The 24,205-nt window shown below is 40.5% G+C and overlaps 1 protein-coding gene across 1 annotated transcript in view; it reads right to left on the reverse strand.

Moving 5' to 3' along the window:
* LOC132978266 (metabotropic glutamate receptor 4-like) overlaps positions 1-24,205 on the reverse strand; it is a 188,734-nt gene that overhangs the window by 137,023 nt on the left and 27,506 nt on the right. Inside the window, exon 2 of the mRNA XM_061043419.1 lies at positions 6,065-7,124. Coding sequence (XP_060899402.1) covers positions 6,065-6,634 — 570 coding nt within the window. The 5' untranslated portion in view covers positions 6,635-7,124. The remainder of the gene's footprint in view (positions 1-6,064; positions 7,125-24,205) is intronic.

Genomic DNA, 24,205 nt, shown 5'->3' on the forward strand with positions numbered 1-24,205 from the left:
AACTGCTAATCTGCCTGAAATATGTATTATTCAACGCTGTCGTTCATTATTTACATGCTTTTTAACAGCAATGTTATCATGTCCAAAATCCCACAAGAACCCACAAGAAATAAGGCTCGGAGACGGGAGCTGAGGGAAACCTCTAATCAACTATTCAGAATGGTTGGTGTTTTTCCGCTGCTGAATATTATTTGCTCTACTTTTTGTTGTCAGTTTAGAGCACTTAACTCTCGAGGGTTCAGAACAATTAACAGACTCGCATTAATTATAGCGGTGCCATGCAAGAGCAGCCTAGAAACAGCAGGTGTCTGGAAGTTTCAAAAACTATATATATATCAGGTAGGTTTGATATTCTGAATCGTGTTTATCAAATGTTTACAAATTTCAGCTAGGTGATTTGCCGCTGTGGAATTTTTCTAGAGGCTCCCTGAAAATGTAAAGTCTCATAAACAATAAGTCCGTGGGTGAGCTTATGTGTCAGCAACAAACAAGAGCTTGAACTCAGGGTGAGGGAAAATGGCAGAATCAGTGGGATGCTGAAGGCTTGTGTGCTCTTGCATAAAAAATTATTAGATTCTTCGTTCGTTCCTCTAAATTTATCCTCTCTTTTCTACCCCTCTGTGTTCCCCTTCACTGCTGAAACGAGCCACTTCGGCCAATGTACGACTCTTTGTCCAGCCAGCAGTAAACTGTAATGTCACAACAAGGAGCCACCAAAATGCTTTCCAGTGAGCATTAAAGGCTAGGACGCTCAGAGCTCCTTATTCTTGGGTCAGTGCCTCTCTATTGGGCAACTCGTGTGCACCACTGAGTGAAACAAATGGAAGAGTTATAAGAGATGCTTTGTCTTTCCACTGAGCGAGACCCAAACTTTTTGCTACGGTTGAGTAGAAAAGGAAATCCCTGTCAGGACGTCCTGCTGAGACAAACACTAGTCAGGAGGGACAAACCTTGGAGAACAATCTGTGCTTCATCTGACGTGAATTAACTTCTTGGTCACACCTGCTCTGCATATGAATAATGCAATCGTCTGACAATACTTGTTCTGTGATCATGAATTATCTTTTCCCAAACTGCTTGTCACAGCGGCTCCCACTTCTCGGGTAACTACACCGAAATGCTCTGGAGCTGCAGTTCCTGGTTTCCCTGTGTTACCCTTACATAAGGTAGGAGTAAAATATTCATCAAGCTGCTCAGGAGCACATCTGTATGCAGCTGAGTGCTGAGGAAACACTTTTCTCTAAACCTGCTAACTACACTAGGGCGGCTGCTGCTGCTGTTCAAAGAGGTTGGCTTGCAAATGTGCTCGATTGCTTGTCATCCCCTGTGTTAAGTGTTTATATACACGGTATGTTTGTGTGTGTATGTGGTTGTTTAAGCATAGAGTAATTCACATGTCTACATGTCTAAGAGCCTGCCTGTCCTCATCAGTATGCCGAGTGTGTCTTCGTGTGCATGCACATTTCAAGCAAACATTTATGTCTGGCCGCAGCACTTGCGGTCGTCCTGCCTCTCCCTGCATGCTAGGTCACGCGGCACATTATCTCTTGCTTGCGCAGGGTGTGTTAGGCTACAACCGTAAAGTTAAGTTAGTTACCTCCGGGTCCATCAGCAGATCCATCACGGCCAGGAGGACCAGCTCGCATCCGGTCTACCCGAAGATCCCCCAGGAAGCCATAACTCAAGAGCCCGTCTGGATGACCACACACCACTCTCCATTAAAGCTTTACTGTTTAATCTATACAACTGAACAGACTGCCTTACATCACGTCAGGAGCCTTTTCCCTTTTTTTTTTTCATTGTGATAATGACTGTTATTCAATTAGAGTGGATGCTGAGTGACTGGCGACTGCCTCGGACAGGGTTTGATTTTCAATAGCGCGACTCAGAAGTCCTTACCGAGGATGAACTGGCACAATCTCTCTTTGTTGATCTAGTCAACCTGCCAGCTGCTTCTTAACCTCCAGCAGTTTGGACGTAAAAAGGCAGAAAAGGGGAAGGCTAATATATATATTGAGGATAAGGAGAGAGGAGATCAGAGAAAGCCGAATCAAATATGCAAGGACACCGCTTACTTGCATTAATGAAGAGGGAATGAGCGCAGTGGTAATGACGGAGGATTTGAGGCTTCCATGTGAGAACAGGATCAAGAACATGCTGCTGGAGAGGCTCATTACTGAGGCCCACACCGGCTCCTACCTGTGCGAGCGTGCATATAAGCATATTTTATGTGTAAAGAGACAGAAAGAGAAAGACAGAGTTCAGGCGCAGGGCTGTGGTGTTATTTGTGTTATCATATGGTTTATAGAAAGCACAACCATTCATAGAGACATAGGGAGGCTGGAGAAAATTACACACAAGCAGCAGGACATGTAAAAGATGCACAAAACTTCAGCGTGTGTGTTTGCTCTGTCGCACTGGATTCAGTCTGGTTAGGGCTGGGGGCCTCAACAAGCAGGATAAATCCCGTCTGGTTTGTAACACTCTGGAATCAGGGAGCTTATCTAATCATACATATACTGCAGGCTGTTACTGGAGTATTAGATTAACTAATATGCAAAAGAAGCATAAAAAAATAAAAAATAAGAGCCTCAAATCCTCCTCACTAATATCCAGGGCTCGGATTCTAACAAATTCACTGCCAGATTCAGTGAGCTGATATGATACAGAATCTTTCACAGCACGGTGTTTCCTACTTGTTAACAATTTAGGTATTATTGTCTTTTTAATATCGGGGACCACCACATCTTCCTTAGGTTAAAATGCTAATGCTGTTTTATTCATTCCTTTAGCCAACTATATACTACAATGCAGAACTGCTACAGTCCAGCAACCCAATGATAGTTTTGGCTGGTCATTTGTACACTATTACCAGCCTGTTATTTGTAAGTGTTAAATACAGATACTTCACCTTGCATTTGCACAAGATATCCTTTAGCGTCTGCACAAGAAGCAGCATGCACTCCGCAAACTATAAAAACAACCTCACAGACATGTTCAGAGCAACTTCTCGAAATGCAAACAAGGACGTTGGTAAAGTCGGCTAGGGATGGCGGTGTGTTGCATTTGATTTGTAAAACAATACACAAACTTTTTGCAAGGTTTTGGGGCACCATTAACCATGCAGTTTTTCCATTATGAAGTTATAACATTAACCTTACCAAAGAACATTTTAAGTTAACTAATAGTAGCTCAGATAAAGTTAATGTATGAGATGCTGTGACAAAGTGTCAGTGTTTGACGACCTAGGCCTTCAGCGATCATGTGAGGTGCTTCACTAGTTGTGCTTGTTGTAAAAATGAAGGGAAACTCCACACAGTCTTAATTGCATAAATATGTTGGCAATGTTGAAATGTTGCCAATATATTTGTACAAATTGGACAGTGCTCTCTCTTTCCGCACAGCAGCTTTGTAAAGATATGACTGAAGTATTTATAAAGCTTTGGCACTTTTTGATACCATCTATCATCAAAATGACAGAGATTGTATCATGTCAAAAATGGTGGTATAGAAAGGTATTGGGAACAATATTGGAAAGTATTGAAGTATCTAGAATTTATAGTGAGTTAGTATCCTGATCATAGAGCTGTAGTATTATTCTGTCCCTCGTCAGAGTCTCTCTCCTACATGGCTTTGGCATAGCAGACACAGTGTTGATATCACTGGAAGGCATTAGAGGAAGCGGTGCCAATATCTGGACTGGATTAGGAATAGTCTTACATTCAGCATCAGAACTAAGAGCATTGGGGGAACAATTATTTTCTACAGATCAATTAAACTTTATTGTTTTTTTGTTGTGAATTTATTTCCTTTTTGGTCTGTAAAATATCACACAAAAGTTACTATGCCCATCACAAACCCCTAACAGCACAGGGTAATTACTTCTTGCTTGTTTTCTGCAGATGCTGAGTTTATACATCACATGAGAAAAATTTGAATTGCTGCTTTGTTGTACGCCTCTAACCACACAAGTTGCAGTTTATATCCATTTCAGTCCAGACTCATAAATACTGAATGAGGGGGCATCCCAAGGAGTAATTTTTGGTTAAGTTGAAGTCAGCTCTCCATTGATTGGTCATAACTTAATTTGTCTGTATTAGTATTTAATCACAAAAAAACATGTGTGTGAGGTCACAATATAAGACGCAGTCTGTTTTGGGGGGTTTCACAGAAAGAAAGAAAGAAAGAAGCTTTAAACTGTCCTTCCTGCGTGAAGTCTACAACATGCAGTTTGTGTACAGCCGTCCAGCTCTTTTGGTACCATCTGTTTTTGCTGTTTTTGTGGAGTTTGCACTCCTACCAGCTACTGTACGGTAGTTGAGCTCTCAGCCTGCAGTGAAAGTTGTGAAGTACTGCCAGTACTGACAGGCTGCCCGACTCCGCTGGTCACTTGTTAACTTTAATATGGGAGTCTTTCAATCAAAAGTGCACTCCACACGTTTTGTTTACTGGACACTATGCCACGTTTGCTTTTGAATGTATGAGGGAGCGGGGCACTGGTGACGCAGTGGTTAGTGCGCGCACCCCATGTACGGAGGCTGTGGCACTCCAAGCGGGCGGCTCAGGTTTGAATCCAGCCTGTGGCTCTTTTCCCGCATGTCATTCCCCACTCTCTCTCTCTCCCTGATTTCTGACTCGATCCACTATCCTATCTCTCCATTAAAGGCACAAAAAGCCCAAAAATAAATCTTAAAAAAAAAGAAAGATTTTTGATGGAGGGAGGGAGAAAAGATGTTAAAATGTTGCGCAGCCAGCCTTGTCTCTGTCGCTATGAATCCCCGCTAAGCGTGCAATCAGCTTGCAATACACAATGAATGGGGATGAATTTTCATTGTGTCACCTCGCTTGCAGTGTGTGATGGTGATGACTCTCGGTAACGAGGGCACGTGTCTGCGTTTTATATTGGTAGCACCGGTTTATAAGATGCAACCAATTTTAGAGGGAAAAATAAAGGTCTAAAAAGTGCGTCTTATACACCAGATTTTACAGTATGTAGATGATGTTTCAGGTAAGAGCCCATACATGGTCATCTTTATTGTCCTTCAGTGAAACACTGAAACAGCTGCAGAGAAAGTTTAGCATCTGAGCCAGGAACTGACCTCCCAGTTCCTTTAAGCAGGACAAGAGGGAATTCTTCTCTTTAATAGGCATGAATTTTCATGCAAGATCAAAGTGGAAGTAAACTTTGGAGTCTGGGTATTAATCAGCTTTTAAAGGTGAAAGCAGAACACAGAGGCTCTGAAATACCTTTTGAGGTTGGTTATGAAGTCAGAGTGTTATCTGAGGAAGAATCTCTCATTTTAATTACCACAGAATTTTAATAAGACACATCCCCGTCGGTCCCAGGGAAAGTGATTTGAGTAATATGTGTGCTAAAATGTGTAATTGCCCATGAAACAATTCCAAACACGAGACAGAACTTTATAAAAAGTAATTATTTCCAAAAGTCAAAGAAAGGTACACCATTTTGCAGTGAGCCGAGCAGTAAATAGCAATCACACCTTCAGTAAAGTAGAAAGAGCTATTACGCCTGTTATGGCTGGCTGCATGGAAAGTATGAAGAACGTGTTAAATAATTCATCAAATGTCCAAATGTACTTGAAAAGGACCGATTTTATCCATAGTGTGAGTGGATGTAAACAGCAAACCGAAAGGTAGACAGGGCTATGGGGTAAAAAATGAAATCAAGCAGTTCCTATTAATCACTTCTGTATTGTGACAGGCAGTACCGCTCACTGCTTAGCAACCAACTCCTGCAGGGCATATTGTGATGAGATTTACCACAGGATCTCCTCTCTAAACTTATGAAAGTGTCCATTGTGTGGCAGCAGATATCTAACACATATAGCTCTCTCACACTATATAGCAGCGCTTGTTGTTCTCCCAGCCACTGTTATCAATTATTCAAACGAATATATATAAGAGGATCAATAAAGCAAAGACAACACAAATCACAGTTTTTTTGTTTCATACAGTATTCGACAGCAGAAGCCGCTTAGTGTCTCTGTTCAGTGCATTTCTTACATTGTGGACACACACAAACAAAGCTGTGCTGATGTCTTACCTTAAACAGGCGAAGAATGTTGGCAACCATGATGGAGACCGAGCTGGAGGAGGCGCCGATGACACCCACCACCCTCTCAGGTTTGGTGATGATTGGAGCTCCTCCGCCCAGACACTTGACGTCAGTCCCGTCCTTCTCGATGAGAGCCTGCACGAAGGTGAGCGACTGCTCCAAGGCGTGAGTGTCCCTGGAGCAGGTGTCCAGCACGCGCGCCCCCAGTGTGATGTTAGGCAGCAGATTATTGTCATTATTGATGCGGTCAAGGGCAAAGAGCATGGCCTCCAGTCTGTGGATACCCTTCTCCTTCTTCAGCTCCCCACACGGCTTGCCATCGTGGCCCCTGGCGTGCACTGGGAAGAGCCCTCCTAAGGAGATATCCCCGTCAATGCGGATGGAGTTCAAATGCGTGTGTCCCGGCCCTTTGGGTTTGGCAGCCTGAGCGGCCTTCAGGGAGCTGTAAAAAAGCAGCAGCAGCAGAAGCAGCGGCACAATCACGCTGTGTCTTTGGCAGCCGGTCCGATCCAGTCTAGACGCCAGGGGTTGAAACATGACCACAGCCTGAGCACACATCAGCAGCGTACAACCAAACCCAGCAATCAGGGAACAACAGTAGCCAGGTATTAGTTTAGGATGGCCAGAGGGTTAATTGCAATACCTCTTGAAGCAGTTGGCACAGAAAAGGCTTCCTCTCATGTCTCTCCTCTCTCCCAGGCATTCAATTAATGTAGAATAGGAGCTGGGTTCTTTCACAGGATGTTATCCTGCTCTCTTCTCCTTTTTTTCCCCTCCCTCACTCCATCATCTGACCACGGCGGTGGTAGGAAGCTTTCTAGTGTCTGTTACTCACAGACTTGCCTATGGAGATCCTTCACTTGGGGCATTAAGAAGAACAAAGGTGAACGATAAGCTTTTCTCCCTCCCGTCTCTCTATCTCTTTGTGTGTCTCTTTCCTCTCCACCTCAATCAGAAGTTTTTAATCTCCCCCGTTCCCCAGGGCAGGGATTTGGTATATGTCAGAGCCCTCAGGCCTGCTTAGGTCCACGGGCTTCAGAGTGAATTCCTGAAAGATGAAAAAGAGAAGAGTTGTGAGAAATGGGGGAAACAGAAAAAAGGCAAAGGCATTGGTATTGGTATGAGCTTTTCAATACCTCTTTTTTTTGCTCAACTTTTTTACTGCAGCATTATGTGGAATGAAAAGACATTTCTGCTTCCAAACTCCCCTCTTCTCTTTCATACAGCCTTCCTACGTCTATCATTTTAAATTCTAAAGGTTTCCATAAACTCTCAAGGTTGACAGGGTTGAGTCAGATCCCAGTGCTTCCTTTTCAGCCATCAGCCTTGTTGGCAGACACACTCGGCCTTATCACAATAATGTGACATTCATAAGATTATTATTTTCCCTATTGCTGCGGCTGATTTTACACCAGACTGACATATTGGGACATTTTTAAGGTTCAGTGACATATGAGAATGAGTTCAAAAGATTTCATACATTTATGTTCAACAGAATTATGAAAGTAAATATCCTACTGATACGTTTTGAAGCCTTAACTAGAGCCTGGACGATATGAGTTGGCCAATATAATTGGACAGATAGACTTCTCTGGATCAATAGACTTTTTTAAATTCACTTTCTTTTCTATTTCCCAGTTCAAAAGTACCGTATTTGCAGCCATATTGGTTATAAGTGCAGTCTTCCCCTCCAATAACCGAATTGTAGCCATCTCAGAAATCTCATATTGGTTGGGCTCGAGTCTTAATCAAAGTAGTAGCTAATGAAGGCTAAATAAGACGACAGAGGTTATCTGGGACATAAAACATCACCACCCTTAATTAGACATGTTAATAGAAGCTCAGTGGTGATAAAGTTAAAGTCATATAATCATGATGGGGTTTGTTTCGAGCCTAAGATTAATTTTCACTGCTGGCAATTTTAATAATGATTGAAAAAAGATCAAATTTATGTTCATTTTAAAAGATTGCTTAATCAATAATACAAAATAGAAAAGGACAATCCCATTGGCTTTCAGTCAACAGACAAGAGGTCACCCCTTCAGTACTCCATTAGCAGCAGTAGTTTGGTTGTTTTTCTGTGTTTGGTTACACATTATTTTCTTCAAAAGGAATCACCATTTCCACCAAATTACTTCTTCAAAGATTGTCACATCATTAAAACAAAATGAGGGTTTAGGTGCAGTTGAAATGTAATAAATAGGTGAGGTTAATATCTCTGTGGACCTCCTCAGTATTACCTGGGTGTTTGTGCTTATTAAATTGCAGACATCATATTTTAATGGTATTCATATGTGGCCCTCAGAATCTCTTAAGCATGTATCTGCCTTTCCAAACAGACCAACAGGGTCCAAGACAGGAAGACGTTTAGCTTGTTATAATGCCACTGCAGCTGGACAGCCTGTTTTATACCCAAACAAGAACATATCCTACTGCATCATACAAGCTGACTTTTGATTCGAGGCTGCAATTAACACAGCAGATTTCATCTGACATATTGTTCAGATCACTGGTCCCTTTAATTTTACGCCTGAAGTAATATAGATATTAAGATGTGTAAATATAAACAGAGCTTCACTCAAAAACGTAAACACTATTTAACCTCATTTTCAGCTATGGGCTGGCAGGTGTAACTCGCTATGGCTCCAATTAATCTGCCCTTATATTTTTTATTTTTTCCAATAAAATCAAAGAGTGTGTTGTTTTTGTCCAACATACCCAGAACCAAAACTGACCTCTTCATACAGTTCTCAGTGTTTGACCAAAACATATCCAGTATTCAAATATTTGGGTCCTACTCATGTGCAACAATTAGTTGATTTGTTTTTTTAGGTATCAACATTCTTGCAAGCTATTTTATAGATAGATATACATCCACCCATCAATCAATTATGCTGTTTGTCCGAGACAGGATATTTTATATTTGATACCCAATACTTTAATGCATGACTATTATTGTACAAACGTTTACCTGCCATGTGACAGATAGCCCTCTGAAATGTTCTACAACAGTGCAGACATTACAGATATGTATTTTTTTATATTATTGAAATGAAAACATGTGCAATTGTTGCATTCCAGTTGGTTAAATCTGTCCATTTTTTTACTTCTATAATAGTTTCTCTGTCATTAGATTGTGGAAAAAAACAAGAAATTTGAGTATGTTAGCTTGGCATTCAGAAACACTGAGTTTTCACACTGGAGAAGCTGGAACTATCAAATATCTGCCATTCATCTTTAGAAATCCATATCAGCAATAAATCTGTATTCAATAGTTTCCAATTTCATTTCAGTCTATTGATTCTTTTAACTTTTTGCTCAGCAGCAGCTTGGTATGCTTTGGTTAGGTTCAGGTCATTGTTCCACTGATGAGACTGTAGTTGGTACATGATGCTGCAGATTTTATTCTCCATCCTATTAAGTACATGTACAAACCCTCACTTCTCGTCTGTCTTCCTCTGACACTCACACATACACATAAAAGCATTCCACAGAGACACAAAATATGCCCCTACAAGCTGTCCTGTATGTACATATCTACACTCTGTTCAACCCTGGAGCTGTAATAGGCTGTGAAAGAACAATCTCCCTGCACACAGTGGCAGAATGGGCCTGTAGACATTGGTTTTCCAGCGGAGTGGGTTGAAGCCTTGGATCGGCAACGGCTGAGATTCATTGAGAGCATATTGGAAGTGACAAGGTCCTTTGAATACACCCAACTATCTCCTACTGAGAGAGAAGTAATTTTTCAGAGTTGATTCACTGCAGGTCCACTTTAACTGCTGCTGAACGAATGACAACCGGAGAGGCAGCCCACTCACCTCAGCCCCCCTGGTAACCAAATACAGACCATGCACCAGCATTTCGAAAATTCTGCGAACAGTCAGAAGAAGGCAGGGAGCTGCCAACAATGATAGGAAAAGATAGATAAGTAAAGGGACACACAGCTCCAATATGAAACTGTTCTGCTTGAGTGCAGATTCCTAGACAGATGTCATCAAACTTCATGTTTGTACAAAAGACAAGCAGGTGGAGAGACAGCTCGTATATCTCCTTCAGACTGTAAAACAGCAAGCCAATCTGAAGGAGTATCTCCAGTGCAACTGATGGAAAAAGATGGAACAGCACACATAAGATTAAATTATGTTAATCAGCTTGTTTGGTCGGGTTTCAGATGGATATCTTACTGTGTTCTTCTTTGACCACAATGCAGTTAAATCATTTTTTTAATCTTAAAGATCTCAGTGCTACAGGAGAGGACTGGAAATACCTGCTGAATAAATCATTTCAGAAGCAACCATCACTCTGTTGAATTCACATTTTAATCAGCCTCTGGGGTTAGGGAAGACCACCTTTAAGAACTCCACCCAATATGACATTGATGCAGAAGTCGAGTGGAAAGAGCTGAATTATCAGTAAAATCTGGCTACACATTATCAGTCTTATCATTGTATATCTGTTTTTTACCCACACCAGCTCTAATTTATGTGCTTTATTTTATACATTTAAAGCCTGACTTCACTGTAAACCTACCTCAGTTATTGGTTTGCTTTTGAGAAGCACCTGTTGTTTTCCAGAAGAAACAACAGGTGCTGCACAATATGACCAAATGTTTGTATATTTACAGATCAGCCCATAATGGCATACCTCAATAAACATGTAAAACAGAGAATCAAGGAAAAACAACAGTAATGCTTACCAGCTACACAAAATGTCAAAGACAGCTGCAGGAATCCCTGGAGATTCATATCAGGAGAGAACAACCTTCCCTCAGGTGCAAAAAGGGTGTTTCAGAATATGCATTCATTTCCAAAAGGCCAACAACCTTCAGGCAAATTTGAGTGTGTTCTCAAATTGGCATGCATGCCAGAGAGGCAGCTGAACCTCCACAAACACCTTTATTCTCAAAGGGACCAAACTGACTGTTAAAGAAATTATGTTTCAGACTAAATAAAGGGCCTGTGTCCACAGACAGCATTTTTTTTTTGCGCTGGCAGCCCCCGTTTTCAATACAAAACCAATGTAGTCCAGTGTTTTCTGCGCTCACCGTCACGAGCGCTACAACACCCTGGGCGTTAAATGCTTTGCATCGCTGCCCTCACAGCGCTTTCAGTTGAAAGAAGTTCAGCTTTTAGAACCACGCCACGCTTGTCAATGTCACTTCTCCCTCACCCGCCATTCAAAATCAAGAAGGAGCGGGACTTCTGATATCAGCAATGTCAACAACAATGGTGGAGGAGATGCTGACTCATCTTTTTGAGGCTACAATTTCCAGGCGTAGAGCTGCTACTAATGCCAGTACATAACTCTTTGTTGTTTTCATGTTTTCTTGATGATATTTCCTTGAATTAAAGCAAATATTAAGCACACAGAAATATCTAAAATCCACCTAACGGACATTACAGAGGGAAGCAGAAGTTAAGTTTGGTAACCCAGCAACAACAAGACCTGGTGAGAAGCGGAGGTTGTGTGTGCTGCCAGCCAAAAAGTTCTGTCTGTGGAATCAGGCCGAAATGTAACTCTGACACACCGATGGGCAAGCAGGTTGCCATGTTGTGGACACTGAAGCTTCAGTGTTTAGCCAGCTCTGCATTGGTCTAAAGGCGTGTTCCGCATTGCAGGATACACTGGGCCCTTCTTTCTGTGCTCTAACTTCTTTACATTTTTTAAAAAGCATCTCCAATATTTACCTTTCTGGACGGGAGCATTGTAGAAAAATGCCACAGTTTTTAGGTTGGGTAGAAAAAGTTGTATCTGAACCAGTTTGCTTGCCCGCTTCCATCACTGCAACAGCTGTTGAATTGCCTTGGCAACTGGTCTCATATCTGTCAAACTGAGGGGCATCCAAAATGGCCTTGTGGAGCTGTCCTACAAAAAACAGACCATTCCAAACCGGAATCTAAACTTAGGAGGAGGACATACCGGCTTCTGCATTGTTGTCACAGAAGCCATATCAAAATAGGACGTTTCCTTAAAGATAGTCCATTTTGGTTTAAATGGGAAGTTTTTGGGTGAATGACAGCAAGCAGGTGAGTTTCGGGGTGAATCCAGTGATTGGACCGACGTTTACGCGGCAAAAAAAGAGCAAATATAATCATAGTGAGGCGAGGTTTACAAACTGCATCAAACAATGACATTTTTTTATTTCTATGAAAGTATTCAAAGTTTCCCATTAAAAATAGACTAAACCAAACCATGACATACAAGTCCTTTTCCAGGTAGTCTTTGGACTCGAGGAAAAAAATGCAACAAAACAAATATCTTATCACTGAAAGGGATGTGCATCCTTTCCACTCTGCTCCACCCTCCCGCCCTTACAAATGCACTTCAGCTGAAAACACTTAAGATGTGTTTTCTCTGAAGCTGAAGAATATGTTATGTAGTCCAGCACCTACTCTTAAAAACCCTCTTCATCTTCTGAGACCTGAGCAGCTTCTGGATGGAGCAGGCAACCAGGGAAACTTTTAGAGCTGTGCTGTAGCTCTGCTCTCACAGATGGGCAGGAGGGGCTCTCTAATTGACACTCCAGCATGTTGATGCTGCACAGCAGATCAATAGGAAGGTAGAGGAAGGCTGCCCTGAGGAAAATGAATGGAGAGAGCAGGGTCGAAGCTGCACACACAGAGTGGAGAGCTTAAAAGAGGATGCTACTAGGTTCCTAATGGAAGAAAAAATATTGAAATGAGCCTTAAAAGATGCATCAACAAGAACGAATTAAACTTTGAAAGATGCTCTTTGTCCACTTTTGTAAGTGGTCGGGGTATAATACCTTACTTTTCAGGCAGCAGAAGCAGAAAAGTGCCTTGCAATTAGTGCAATACACTGAGTGGGGCTGGCCATCTGCCACTGATCTGCTTCAGCGTCTTCACGGCTTTTCTAAGCCTGAGAAATTCTGACAATGTTCTTCTAGACAAAAATTCAATTTCCTAGATTCACCAGCAGTTTTATTTTATTGTTGCAGTAAACCGCATTGTCATTTTCAATATTAAATACTGAAACATTAAACTGCATAATATTCCAATCTATAAACATAATTTATAGTTACATCAGCCAAAACAAAATTATGAAAGCCTACGATTAACATCTGTGTTTGTAATCTATTAATCTGCTGTTGAGCTCCTCAGTTGTCATGTTTAGGATCATTTTTGCCACTGTGTGTGTGTTTGTGTGTTTGTGTGTGTGTGTGTGTGTGTGTGTGTGTGTGTGTTTGAGACTGACTGATAAAAAGCCGAGTTCTCCTTCCTGCAGAGCTTACATGTACCAGGATGTACTGTGTGCAAGCAGACATAGCCTCAGCCTCACTCTGCTGCATTCCTTTGGTATCCTATATAAATACATCTGAAGCAGCTAAAATGTTGTAGACCAGTGGTTCTCAAACTATGGTATGCGTACCACCAGTGGTACGTGTGCTCCCTGTGGTGGTGCGCAAAGAAATCTCCACAATATAAAAAACAAACCCGTTCAGCATAAAACAACAATTTTTTTTGTCGTACTCTTATCTGTCTTGTATCTATTGGGTTGTATTTATATCAAATGTGTTTTCCCCCTCTAAATTAATCTAGTTTTTGCAACAAAAAACTTTAATCTGCTCAATTTATGCTCGCGCACAGACATAAACAACAACAGGAGTACGCCTCGCATTTTGAAAAGTTCCACTCGATATTCCGTTATAGTTCAGTCCTGAAACAACAGCAAGCAGCTGTAGGCCTACATTAACAGATATTCTGTTAATTCTGTTAATGTAGACTACATTAACAGAATTAACAGATATTCTGTTATTTATTGGAGTTCAGCACACAATCCGCAGTCATTTTTATTGTTCTGCACTTTTGTGTGTGCAAGTTCTAGCGCTAGCCCTTAGTAGGCCTACAGTGTGGCTGCCAGCAGTCAATAATAAATAATATTCTTTTTATGAATATATTTACCTCTTGCATGAAATGTGTGTAGAAATAGGCCTACAGTGTATTTTAACGTCTACCATAATGGTGGTACTTGGAGAGCCAAATATTTTCGGAGGTGGTACGCAGTCTAAAAAGTTTGAGAACCACTGTTGTAGATTATGTTGTCCATGATATTCTCTGCACCTACATGTCAGGATGTAACTTTTGACTAGTGTTGTAGTACTAGAAATTGGTCTTGGTCTCAAGACCGGTCTTGTGACCCCTTTTTGAAGGTCTCTGTGTCGTCTCGGAATCTAAAGCATTTTCACTCTGACTTGTCTCGGTCTCACACAAGATGTTGATTTTCATTTATATTTATGGTCTTGGTCTTGTCTCGGCCTCGTCCTGCCTTGGTCTTGGTCTTGACTCAGTCCCGATCCCTAAATGACTCGGTCTTGTCACGGAGCACTCTGGTCTCGGGTATGTGTTGGTGTCGGTTAGTGTGGTCTTGACTACAACACTACGTTTGACATTTTGTAGTGAGTTTGCATACGACTGAAGGTAGAGACTAGACACCTGAGCTTAATTAAACTGTTGTCCGGTGACAACGTTGGCCGCAGAAGAAAATCAGAACAACAGAGAACCATGGCAACAACTGCAAGAGTCTTCAGTAAATAAATAACACAAGAAAAAAAGATAAGCTTGATTATAAGGGACATTTTCCGATAGTCTTGTTGTGTATAAAATGTCATGAATAATGAAAAATGTCAATTATAATTCCCCCGAATCCAAAACCCACGTACAGTCAGTTTACAATGGAAACAGAGACAATCAGCGAAAGCGTTACACTGGATGATTGATGTCTTTTGCTTGAAACATGACTAAAAAGTAGGTTTCATCTTTGTCAAGATAGTAGTCGATGAATTTTTCATTGATCAGCTTATAAATTAGTAAAGTTATCCTGCTCTTCATTGAAAGTTTCTTCAGACAGAACACCTCGCATACTGTATATATTTCTTGTGAGATATGTATAAAAATGTAATCATTGCACAGTTCTCTGCTGTGTAAGAGTTAAATCTTCAGGCTTTCCTCCATGAATCTCTGCAGAAACAGTCCTGATGAACAGAGTCTTTATAGCCTGCTGTCACAGTATGCATTTGAGACAAAGAACAGTCTTGATAGCAGCTTGTGTCGTACTTCACAATAGACAGAGGCGTCTACTCGCTCAGATGTGTGCTGCCTGAATGTGTTTTTTTCCTCTCTCTCTCTCTCTTGTGTTTCAGAAGAGGTTTTTCTGTTCAGCTCCACAGCCAAGCCTTGCTGGGGCTGTGCAGTGTTTCCCTCCATTTTTGCATACTTCACAATAATAACTGATAACAGTTATCAGAGTAACAGATTGCAGAGAGGAAACTACCTCTCAAATCAGAGCTTAGCTATGGGGCAAAAAAGAGAACCAAATGATAGAAAATTACAGATAAAGCTTTAAACACAATTGGCATATCAGCTGACTACACATTATAGTTTGCTCTAATAACCAATCTTGTTATTCTTTTTATTGCACATTTCTAATACACAGGTATATATGCAGCTGAAGAACCAGGATTCATCTAATCACTACCAATTTTCCACAGTAATTCCTGTTCTATCTTTTAAGCAGTATGATCATCTTTGCAACCCTGAGAGACATCAGCAGGAATATGCGATTCTCTTGCAATAATAATCGGTGTATTAGCAACAATTTGAGAATAAAGAATATTCAGCACACTTGTCAGAACACTCCAACTCCCGGCTGCTTCTTATGACTCAAAGATCTTCTCAGCACTAACATTTAGGGCCCGACCAATATGTGATTTCTGGGGCCGATATGGATATCGATATTAGGAAGAGAAAAGGTCAGATACCGATAAATAGGCCGATATCGTTTTTTGATCTACGTTCCATATTTAGAGATATATAGATATAGATTAACATATTTATAGCGTTTATCCGTCAATGCATTTATAAAACACTTCAATCAATCAATCAGTCATTTTCAATTGGGGAAGAGATATACAGTACAACGAAGACCAGACGGTCACTCCACTGGAAAGTAACTGCACTTGTATGTGCATCACCGCTTTATTCTCTGGCGAGTGATGATGCTTGTTGTTATCTTTATAGCGCCCTCTGCTGGTGAAAGACAGCTGCTGGTGTCATACAATGAAACTCAAAAGAAATGCTTTTTTACAATTCACTTAGCTAGCTCTGGGGCACATTAATTACAGAAACTGCAAAATGTAGCTGACAGTTGTGATTTATTTAGAACTCTGATGCATGTGGTAAATCTTGCTAAAACTGGATTATGCAATAGCTGACTGTGGCTGTTTGATTTCTCTTCTCAGAGAACCCTGAGGAAACACGGGTGCAATTTATCTCCTGAAATATCAACTACATGACACCCACACCATGCGAGCCGCTCCATTTGCCGGCTGCACTGAAATTTCAGAACATGCAAACAAGGCTTATTAACACGGAGCCGGAGCTGTGCTTTTTCAAAACAGTGAATATAATGTGTTGTTTTGGAGAAAGGTTGAGGACTGGCTGGATGGAGATGAAGAAATAGACCATCCCTAACATTTTTTTTGTTTACTTGCACTGGATGCTTTTCCGTGCCGGCTAATGGAGGGCTAAGATCACTGAGCTGCATCTAGCAGGAGATAAATGGACTGAAATGTGAGAACAAGCCCTGATTCTCCGGCCCTGGAAGAGAAGAGGCAGAAATATCGTGCTGCTTAAAAAGGATGAAGATGCTATGAGAGGGGAAGCCATCAGGGAGCCAGGAGAGCGTATTAAAATCTGTTGACTTCCTGTTCACTGACTGACTGATCTAGTGACTAACATCTTGCTATAATGATGAAATACACACCCACGCATATTCCTCAGTTCCCCACTCTTCTTTCTTTACAGACTCTTATCCTTTTATTCACTGAGTCTTCTGTGCTCTTGTTTGGCACCCAACTCTACTTAGTATTCATCACTGCCACCAGGTTTCCTCCCTATAATGCTTTAGATTCCTACCTATCATCACATGCTGGCCTTGAGGCCTGGATTGAAAGTGATTCAGGGGGCAGGCTTGAATCTGGAATCTACAGGTTCAAATATATCCAAATGTCCAGGTCTCTCAGAGGCTCTGGGCACTGAAGGCTGTTCTCTCCCTCCCTCCCTCACTCACTCGCTCTCTCTGCGAGGCTGGTTAATGGTCCGGTAAAAAGATGGCATGAGGTGAACCATCTCCTGCCTCCTGTTGACTCTAAGCGGTGCTTGGTAATGATGCCAAGCGCACACTTCATCTTATGGGTCAAATACATGTTTCTTTCTTAACCCTTTGAGAACTGCAGGCAAGCGGAGGAGTTTTGATTTTGACATAATCCTGTTTGAATTTATTAACAATCGAAACTATGAGAGCGAGAGCGTTTATTCTTTATGCAACAGATCGCTAAGGATTGGGGTTTTGTGTCATCATGTTGCACGTCTGCTGTCATCATTTCATTACCTTTGCATTCATTAAAGGATGACAGCTTGTAAGCAGATGCAGAATGGCAGTGGGAGATTGTTTTTCACATGATTCAGTTCAAGTCAGTCTTTATTAAAAAATATAATAACTAGAGCCTTTAATCTTTTTGCAACAGAGAGCTACATTTTCCTTCTTGTTCGTCATCCCATTGTTCGATTGTTGATGGATTATTACATAACCTTGCCTTCTAAAACATGGTGAAAACACATGTAGGCCCTAATTTGGCCACAGTGACTGTTTTTTGCAGAAACATATTTAAATGTGTCCATGAAAAATGTCACTAGCAATTATTAAAACTTGAATATTCTCCAAAAATTGCATAATTCATCACAGAGGGGCTTGGATAGACTTAGTTCATTAGCTTGATGCTAACACACATTTAAATTACCATTAATTTAAATTTACCATTCAGGACCAGTAGCCTTACTGTAAATGAAAACATCTTTGCACTCTGCCTATTAAATGATCATCATCTTAAAAAGTTTAAATCCTTCATGAAGTGTAAGGAAGTAGTAATTTTTTCTTGATTTTACATGGAGAATTGTTTTTAAACAATTATTTTGTTCACTATTTTTGGAATATATATGAGACAATATCAGTACTTGTAATAATTGTACTGCTTTTGAACTTACATAACTTTTTAGGTTGTCCAAATCAAGAAATATGAAGTCTTTGAAATACCAATGCAGGCACTAGCAGACTTATAGGTTATCAGTGCTAACGTTATTTTAGTGCTATAAGTGCAAAGCCATCATGGAAAGAATGAAAATATCACTAGACTTCACAGAGTATAGCGTCCTAGTCAGTGTGAGTGTTGGGTGGGTGGGGGTTGATTGATTTACTGTATCTGTTGAGCTAGACCTGCCTGTCAGGATTAAAGAATTTGTCTTATCAAACCTGTGCCCCTCGGAGACCTGCTTCAAACAGCTTCAATCGAAGCTGCAACATATGGAAAAACTAGGGCATATCAGGAGGAATGAGTTGTTTGGAAGTGAAGCATGTGTTCGTTAGATTTTTCAAGATAATGGGAACTACACAATAGACAGCTGCACAAACATCAAGTGCCCGAGTGAGAGCTGAAAGTTGATGTTGGAGTCCCAATCTGACCTCAAATCTGTTTATTGAATCTCTTAATCCTGTCAAGTCTCTTATCAAACCATCTTAAATAAACTGTTTGGGGAAAAGAGAAAAATGCATGACAGAGGAAGTCTTCTAAGACCAGAGTCATGACCTGCATCACCTTCACAAATCCGCATACACTTTTTATCCCCTGCAGCCAACACAAAATGCAAAAGAGTCAAGGGAGTAAACACAAAACTAAGGCCTCCCTCCTGAGCTTAAATCAGTGTGTGTGTGTGTGTGTGTGTGTGTGTGTGTGTGTGTGTGTGTGTGTGTGTGTGTGTGTGTGTGTGTGTGTGTGTGTGTGTGTGTGTGTGTGTGTACCTGCAGCACTAGCTGTGTGAAACAGACAAACGACAAGCGGTGCTCGTGCGTTTGGGACCTCTTTATCAGTCTTTGGACTGAACGCAGCGCTCTGTAACGGAGTCTGTCAAAGTTAACAGCGACAGACTAGCAGGCAGTAACACTACTAAGTCAAGCTACTGATTGTTGTCACACACCGCAACCAGCTGTTACCTGCATGATAGCAGACTGGGTGAGAGTGAACCAAGAAAAGACGAAGCAGGGTTTGAAATATGAATTCTTTACGACCCGTTTATGTGTGAAAGTGCGCAAAATTGTTAATTATGTCTTCATATTTGTATAGCCGGTCTATGCTTTTTTTTTTCACTGAAACTCTGCACGGGGTGATGTATTTATATATTTTCCATCGATCCGCGGATTTTGCAGCCTGCAGCCAGATATTTGAAACTATCCGTGTGGCTAAGTCCAATAACACATAGAATTGATAAAAAAACCAAAATATTTTTAAAGTCAGAGTTGGCTTTGCCTGCCATCATAAATATCTTGTAAACTTCTCCCAATCTCAACCGCAGCCACCCAGCAGGGAAGATTTCAGGTTGTGAGGGATATGTGTGAAGAAGAACAACTTTGGAAAATTCCGAAATCTTCAGGAGTGCATGAAAACAGCCAGCATTATGTTTCTGGCAAAACAGTACTTTTTCAATGTTCTCCAATACAAACCAAAACTCCAAACATACAAAAAATAACTAGAGGGGATAATCACTTTGCTTTTGAAGTAACAAACACCAGGAGAAAAATGGGAACCAGGCACCAAAAAGCTTTCTTTACTGTCCTTTAAAGGACACAAACAAACAAACAAAAAACGAACAGACCCTTACCAAACTCTCCTTTAACATAACAATGTACAATTCTTGGAGGAAAAAAAATGTTAAACTCTTGGGAAAAATCCAAAACCAAATATGTTCAAATCCAGTTCTAATCCAACTTTCAGCACCTCTGCCCAGAAATTTGAATAACTTCAGCAGCCCTGCTGAGACTACCTCATAGTGCTCCACTTTATCCAACAGAGTGTACCCACCCACCAGCTCTTCTACTAAAGACTGACTGAGAGAAATACTTTAAGCTGGAGTATTTTCAAACTGAACTGGAGGAACAAAATGTCTGAACATTGAGTTTCTGGGGCAACTCAGAATGATATTTAAATTAAATTTAGATTTATTTCCAAACCAAAAGATAAAAAATGTGCATTTCTTACACATGAATATAGCTATTGGATTTACTTAGAATACAAAAGCCCACTTCTTCTGAGAGTTCATACAACAAACAAACCTCATATAATCCTACAAAGGTCTCGCTTAGAGGCTTTCATTCGCCTTGAAAAGGAAATCAGTGCTTGTATCAAATGCAAGCCTTATTCCATATCTACATCTATGCTTAGAGGGCATGTCAAAGTGTATATTCAGTAGGCTATATATCCTTATAGCCAAATCACTAAGCACCTGTAGAAGCTCACCTGTTCAAAACAACCTCAGATCACATAACTCAGGTGATTTGAACACATAATAAAGCAACTTCTTGTTTTTAAATATGTAATCTACACACTACAAATCAGCACACTGACTGTAATGAAACACATATCCAACCATAAAACACAAATATTTGCATTTTAGTCTCCACCTTTAAAAAACCTTTCCAATAGGCTACATATTGACGCACCATTGTTAGCAAATAAAACAAATTAAACAAATTAAACAAATTAAGGGTTAATTCCACTCACCAACTATTTGTCAAGGTGGTAAATAGTCGAATAGTCTCAATAGTTTCCCTTTAAGTTGTCTTCAGTTCACCTGAACCCACACAGTCCGTCATCATTATTTAGGCTAAGATCAAGTAACAGAGTCTCTCCTGTAAGGTAGACCTTGGTGCTGTTTGCTGGTCCTGTTCCAGGGTAGTTCGGGCTCCAATGAGACACAATGTCTTGTTTATAGTGATATCAGGAGGTAGAAATTCACTTTATCTCCGACTTTTGTCCCCTTGTTGCTTCCTTCTGTCACATAGGCCTACGTACTGCGGTCAAGCCAGCCGCTCCTCGAGTTTACGTGGTGAAGTGAGCCGCCCCTAAATTTGAAGTGCCCACGTATTCTGATCTTTATGGAAAATGTTCTGGACTGCAGAGCGAGCAGGAGTAACAGACAGAGAGAGCGATTTTGACCCGTTATTAATCTCCTTTTCCAGACAAAAAAAAATCTTCCATAAGTAGAAAATGATTCTGATATGGGTGGACTTAGTACGTCCTAGACTACGTGCACAAGTAATATGAAGTACTTTTACTGTGTCCTTTTTGAGAAATCCATTGACAAAGTCCCTTATAAATCACTATAATGAGTCTTTTTTATGACATTTATGTCTTGTAAAAAATAATTTCACTGAAATTGAATTTCACGTTCACTGAACGAACTGAACGAGAGCTCCGACATGAATCCCGTTCACTGAACGAACTGAACGAGAGCTCCGACATGAATCCCGTTCACTGAACGAACTTAACGAGAGCTCCGACATGAATCCCGTTCACTGAACGAACTGAACGAGAGCTCCGACATGAATCCCGTTCACTGAACGAACTGAACGAGAGCTCCGACATGAATCACTGAACGAACTGAACGAGAGCTCCGACATGAATCCCGTTCACTGAACGAACTGAACGAGAGCTCCGACATGAATCACTGAACGAACTGAACGAGAGCTCCGACATGAATCCCGTTCACTGAACGAACTGAGAGGAAGGGCGGATCTCTCGTTCAGTGAACGAACTGAACGTACTGAACAGAACGGTCGGGGAAAATAAATGTGATTGTTTTAGCAGCTTTCAGTTTGCAAACTGTAACTTTATCCAACTAAATTCTCAGCTCATTGGTTTATTATTCACCACCGGCTGTTCTCAGCACGATCGCGAGCAGAACTAAGCGTTCGGCCGTGTTTCAGCTTATTAAATTCTGATTCACAGACAGAGCTGCGGAGAAGTACCGAACGATTCGGTGAACAAATCTTTTGAACGAATCACTTTACTGAACTGATTGAGTACACTGAAAAGAACTGCTTTTCACATCACTAGTTGATGTTGTGTTTTAACAGTTCATTAGCTTACTGTTAGTTTGTTAGCTACCCCAGTTGGCTGAATTAACCTTAAAACAGGCTCATTAAAACGTTGTCCTTTTCCAGAGCAGTGTCCATTCACAGTTTTTAAGCGGTCTACTCAGTTTACTTCGATACTTAAGGCATTTATGTGTTAATTTAACACATAAATGGCTTCCTTGGGCTGCGCTCCTTGTAGTAAATAACTGGCAGTAACAACAGCGGGCGCTGTTTCACGAAGAGGAAAAAAACGTTTTATTTAGACTGTGGGGAAAACTCAGAAGTGGAGTTAAATGATATGTGTGATAAAGTGCAAAAAATAATCTAATTATGTGCTTGTTTGTGGTAGCCTATAGCTTAGCTTCTCTTTGTTGCCATTAAACCCCTAAATGGTTATAGATCCACCTTTTGAATATAACCTTGGGCAAACCATCCAAATCCAATCCAAACAGGTCAGTTTATTAAGCCTTTTTTCCATAACCATTGAATGAGCAGACTCTATTAGTACAGCACCTTTGATCATGCAAGTGAATGCACAACAAAGTGCTTCACACCAAATAACATGTGTTCAATGGATTATAAAGGATTTTTTTCTATTTTTCTTACATTTTCTAAAACGTTTTTTCAGATGAAATAATTAGTTATAGTTTCTGTCTTTTTCAAGTGTAATAGCCATGCCATCATAGTATATGGAAGTGGTTTAAGATGTCACATTGTACTGATGTATGTTCTGAAGTTATCAAATTGATTAATGAAAAGCACATGTGCATTTAAAATTGTGTTTTTTAACCATGTTCTGAATTGTGATTATCTGGCTGTCCTTTTGTTGGCAGGGACGCTTGTGTTTTATGGCTTTTAGTATGCATCGCAAGATAACACCTTAAATGCCAAAGGAACTTATTTGAGGCACACACTGATGGACTCAGTGACACCTGCATGTTTTTCATTTTATATTTAACGATTTTTAGTAGAAGAAATATCCTCGAAAAAACGGTAACTTTGAAATGCCATTGAGGGGAAAATGTCTGTTGGTAATGATCAGATTATAGAGATGATCTGTCAGTCCTACAGAGAAGTTTGGACAGACTTGAAAACATTTGATATAATCCTAACATCAGCAGGAAACATTTTTGTAAAGAAAAAAATGAAGAATTTTAATTTCACAGATACTCAGACAATAATTTATTCTATAAGGTAGTGTGTCATCCCTTTGGGGAACTGTAGTCTTCAAATTAGACACATGTGAAAAGCCTTTCCTTGCAGCAGAATGATCTATATGCTGGTCTGCAGAGACTTCACTTTATCATGGATGTGGAGAATCTTGCATATGCATAATTGATTAAATTATGCTGCCAGCTCATCAGTGTGAACACCTGTTCCTTAACCTTTAAATGAACCATATAGACACCTCCAGAATGGATTTTTGGTCAAATAAAAATAGTTCTATCATTAAGATAGTTAGTATGAATTTACTTTTTGTGTGCTTTTCAGGAACAACACTCACTTTATCCTTCAAAGTCTTTAGTGAGAAACAAAAGTGCAGATGAGCAGTCTGCAGCCCACAGGGCCTTTGAGACCTGCAGCAGATGTTGGCAGTCGTGGGTCTTCTTCCAAAGCTGCAGGTGGGCAGGGGCACTCACCATGTAATGCATGGTCAGTGTGTAGGCTGGAAAAAGCTTTCTGTTCACCGGCTTAGGCTCTCCACACATGAAGATAAACAGTTTTTAAGTCAGAGCTGAAAGTCTTTGTTACAATAAAGCAGCAATGGGAAAGTTAAGCAGAGCTTTCTAATAAGGGCTTCTCTTTTAGAATGAGACAGCAGAGATTTGATTGAATCTGAGTGAATATGGCATATGAGAGTCAAGGGTTCCCACATGTTTCGATGTAAAGGTCTGTGAAATTGCTGCTCATGTAGGGAAAGGTGATTGGATAAAAGGACAGTGTTGCTTAAATGGGGATTCAAAAATCTCTCCCTAAAGACCCCTGTAGTTGATAACAGCGATTGCCACAGGTTATCCTCTTGTCACACTTTTCAAATGAGTCCAATACAATCATGTTATTCATTTGTGTCAGTCTCCACAAAATCATTGGAAGGCATGTCAAATTGAATGTATTGATTTTCTAACAAAGATTTCACATTTT

Source organism: Labrus mixtus, chromosome 7 (assembly GCF_963584025.1).
Source record: "Labrus mixtus chromosome 7, fLabMix1.1, whole genome shotgun sequence".
Taxonomy (NCBI): domain Eukaryota; kingdom Metazoa; phylum Chordata; class Actinopteri; order Labriformes; family Labridae; genus Labrus; species Labrus mixtus.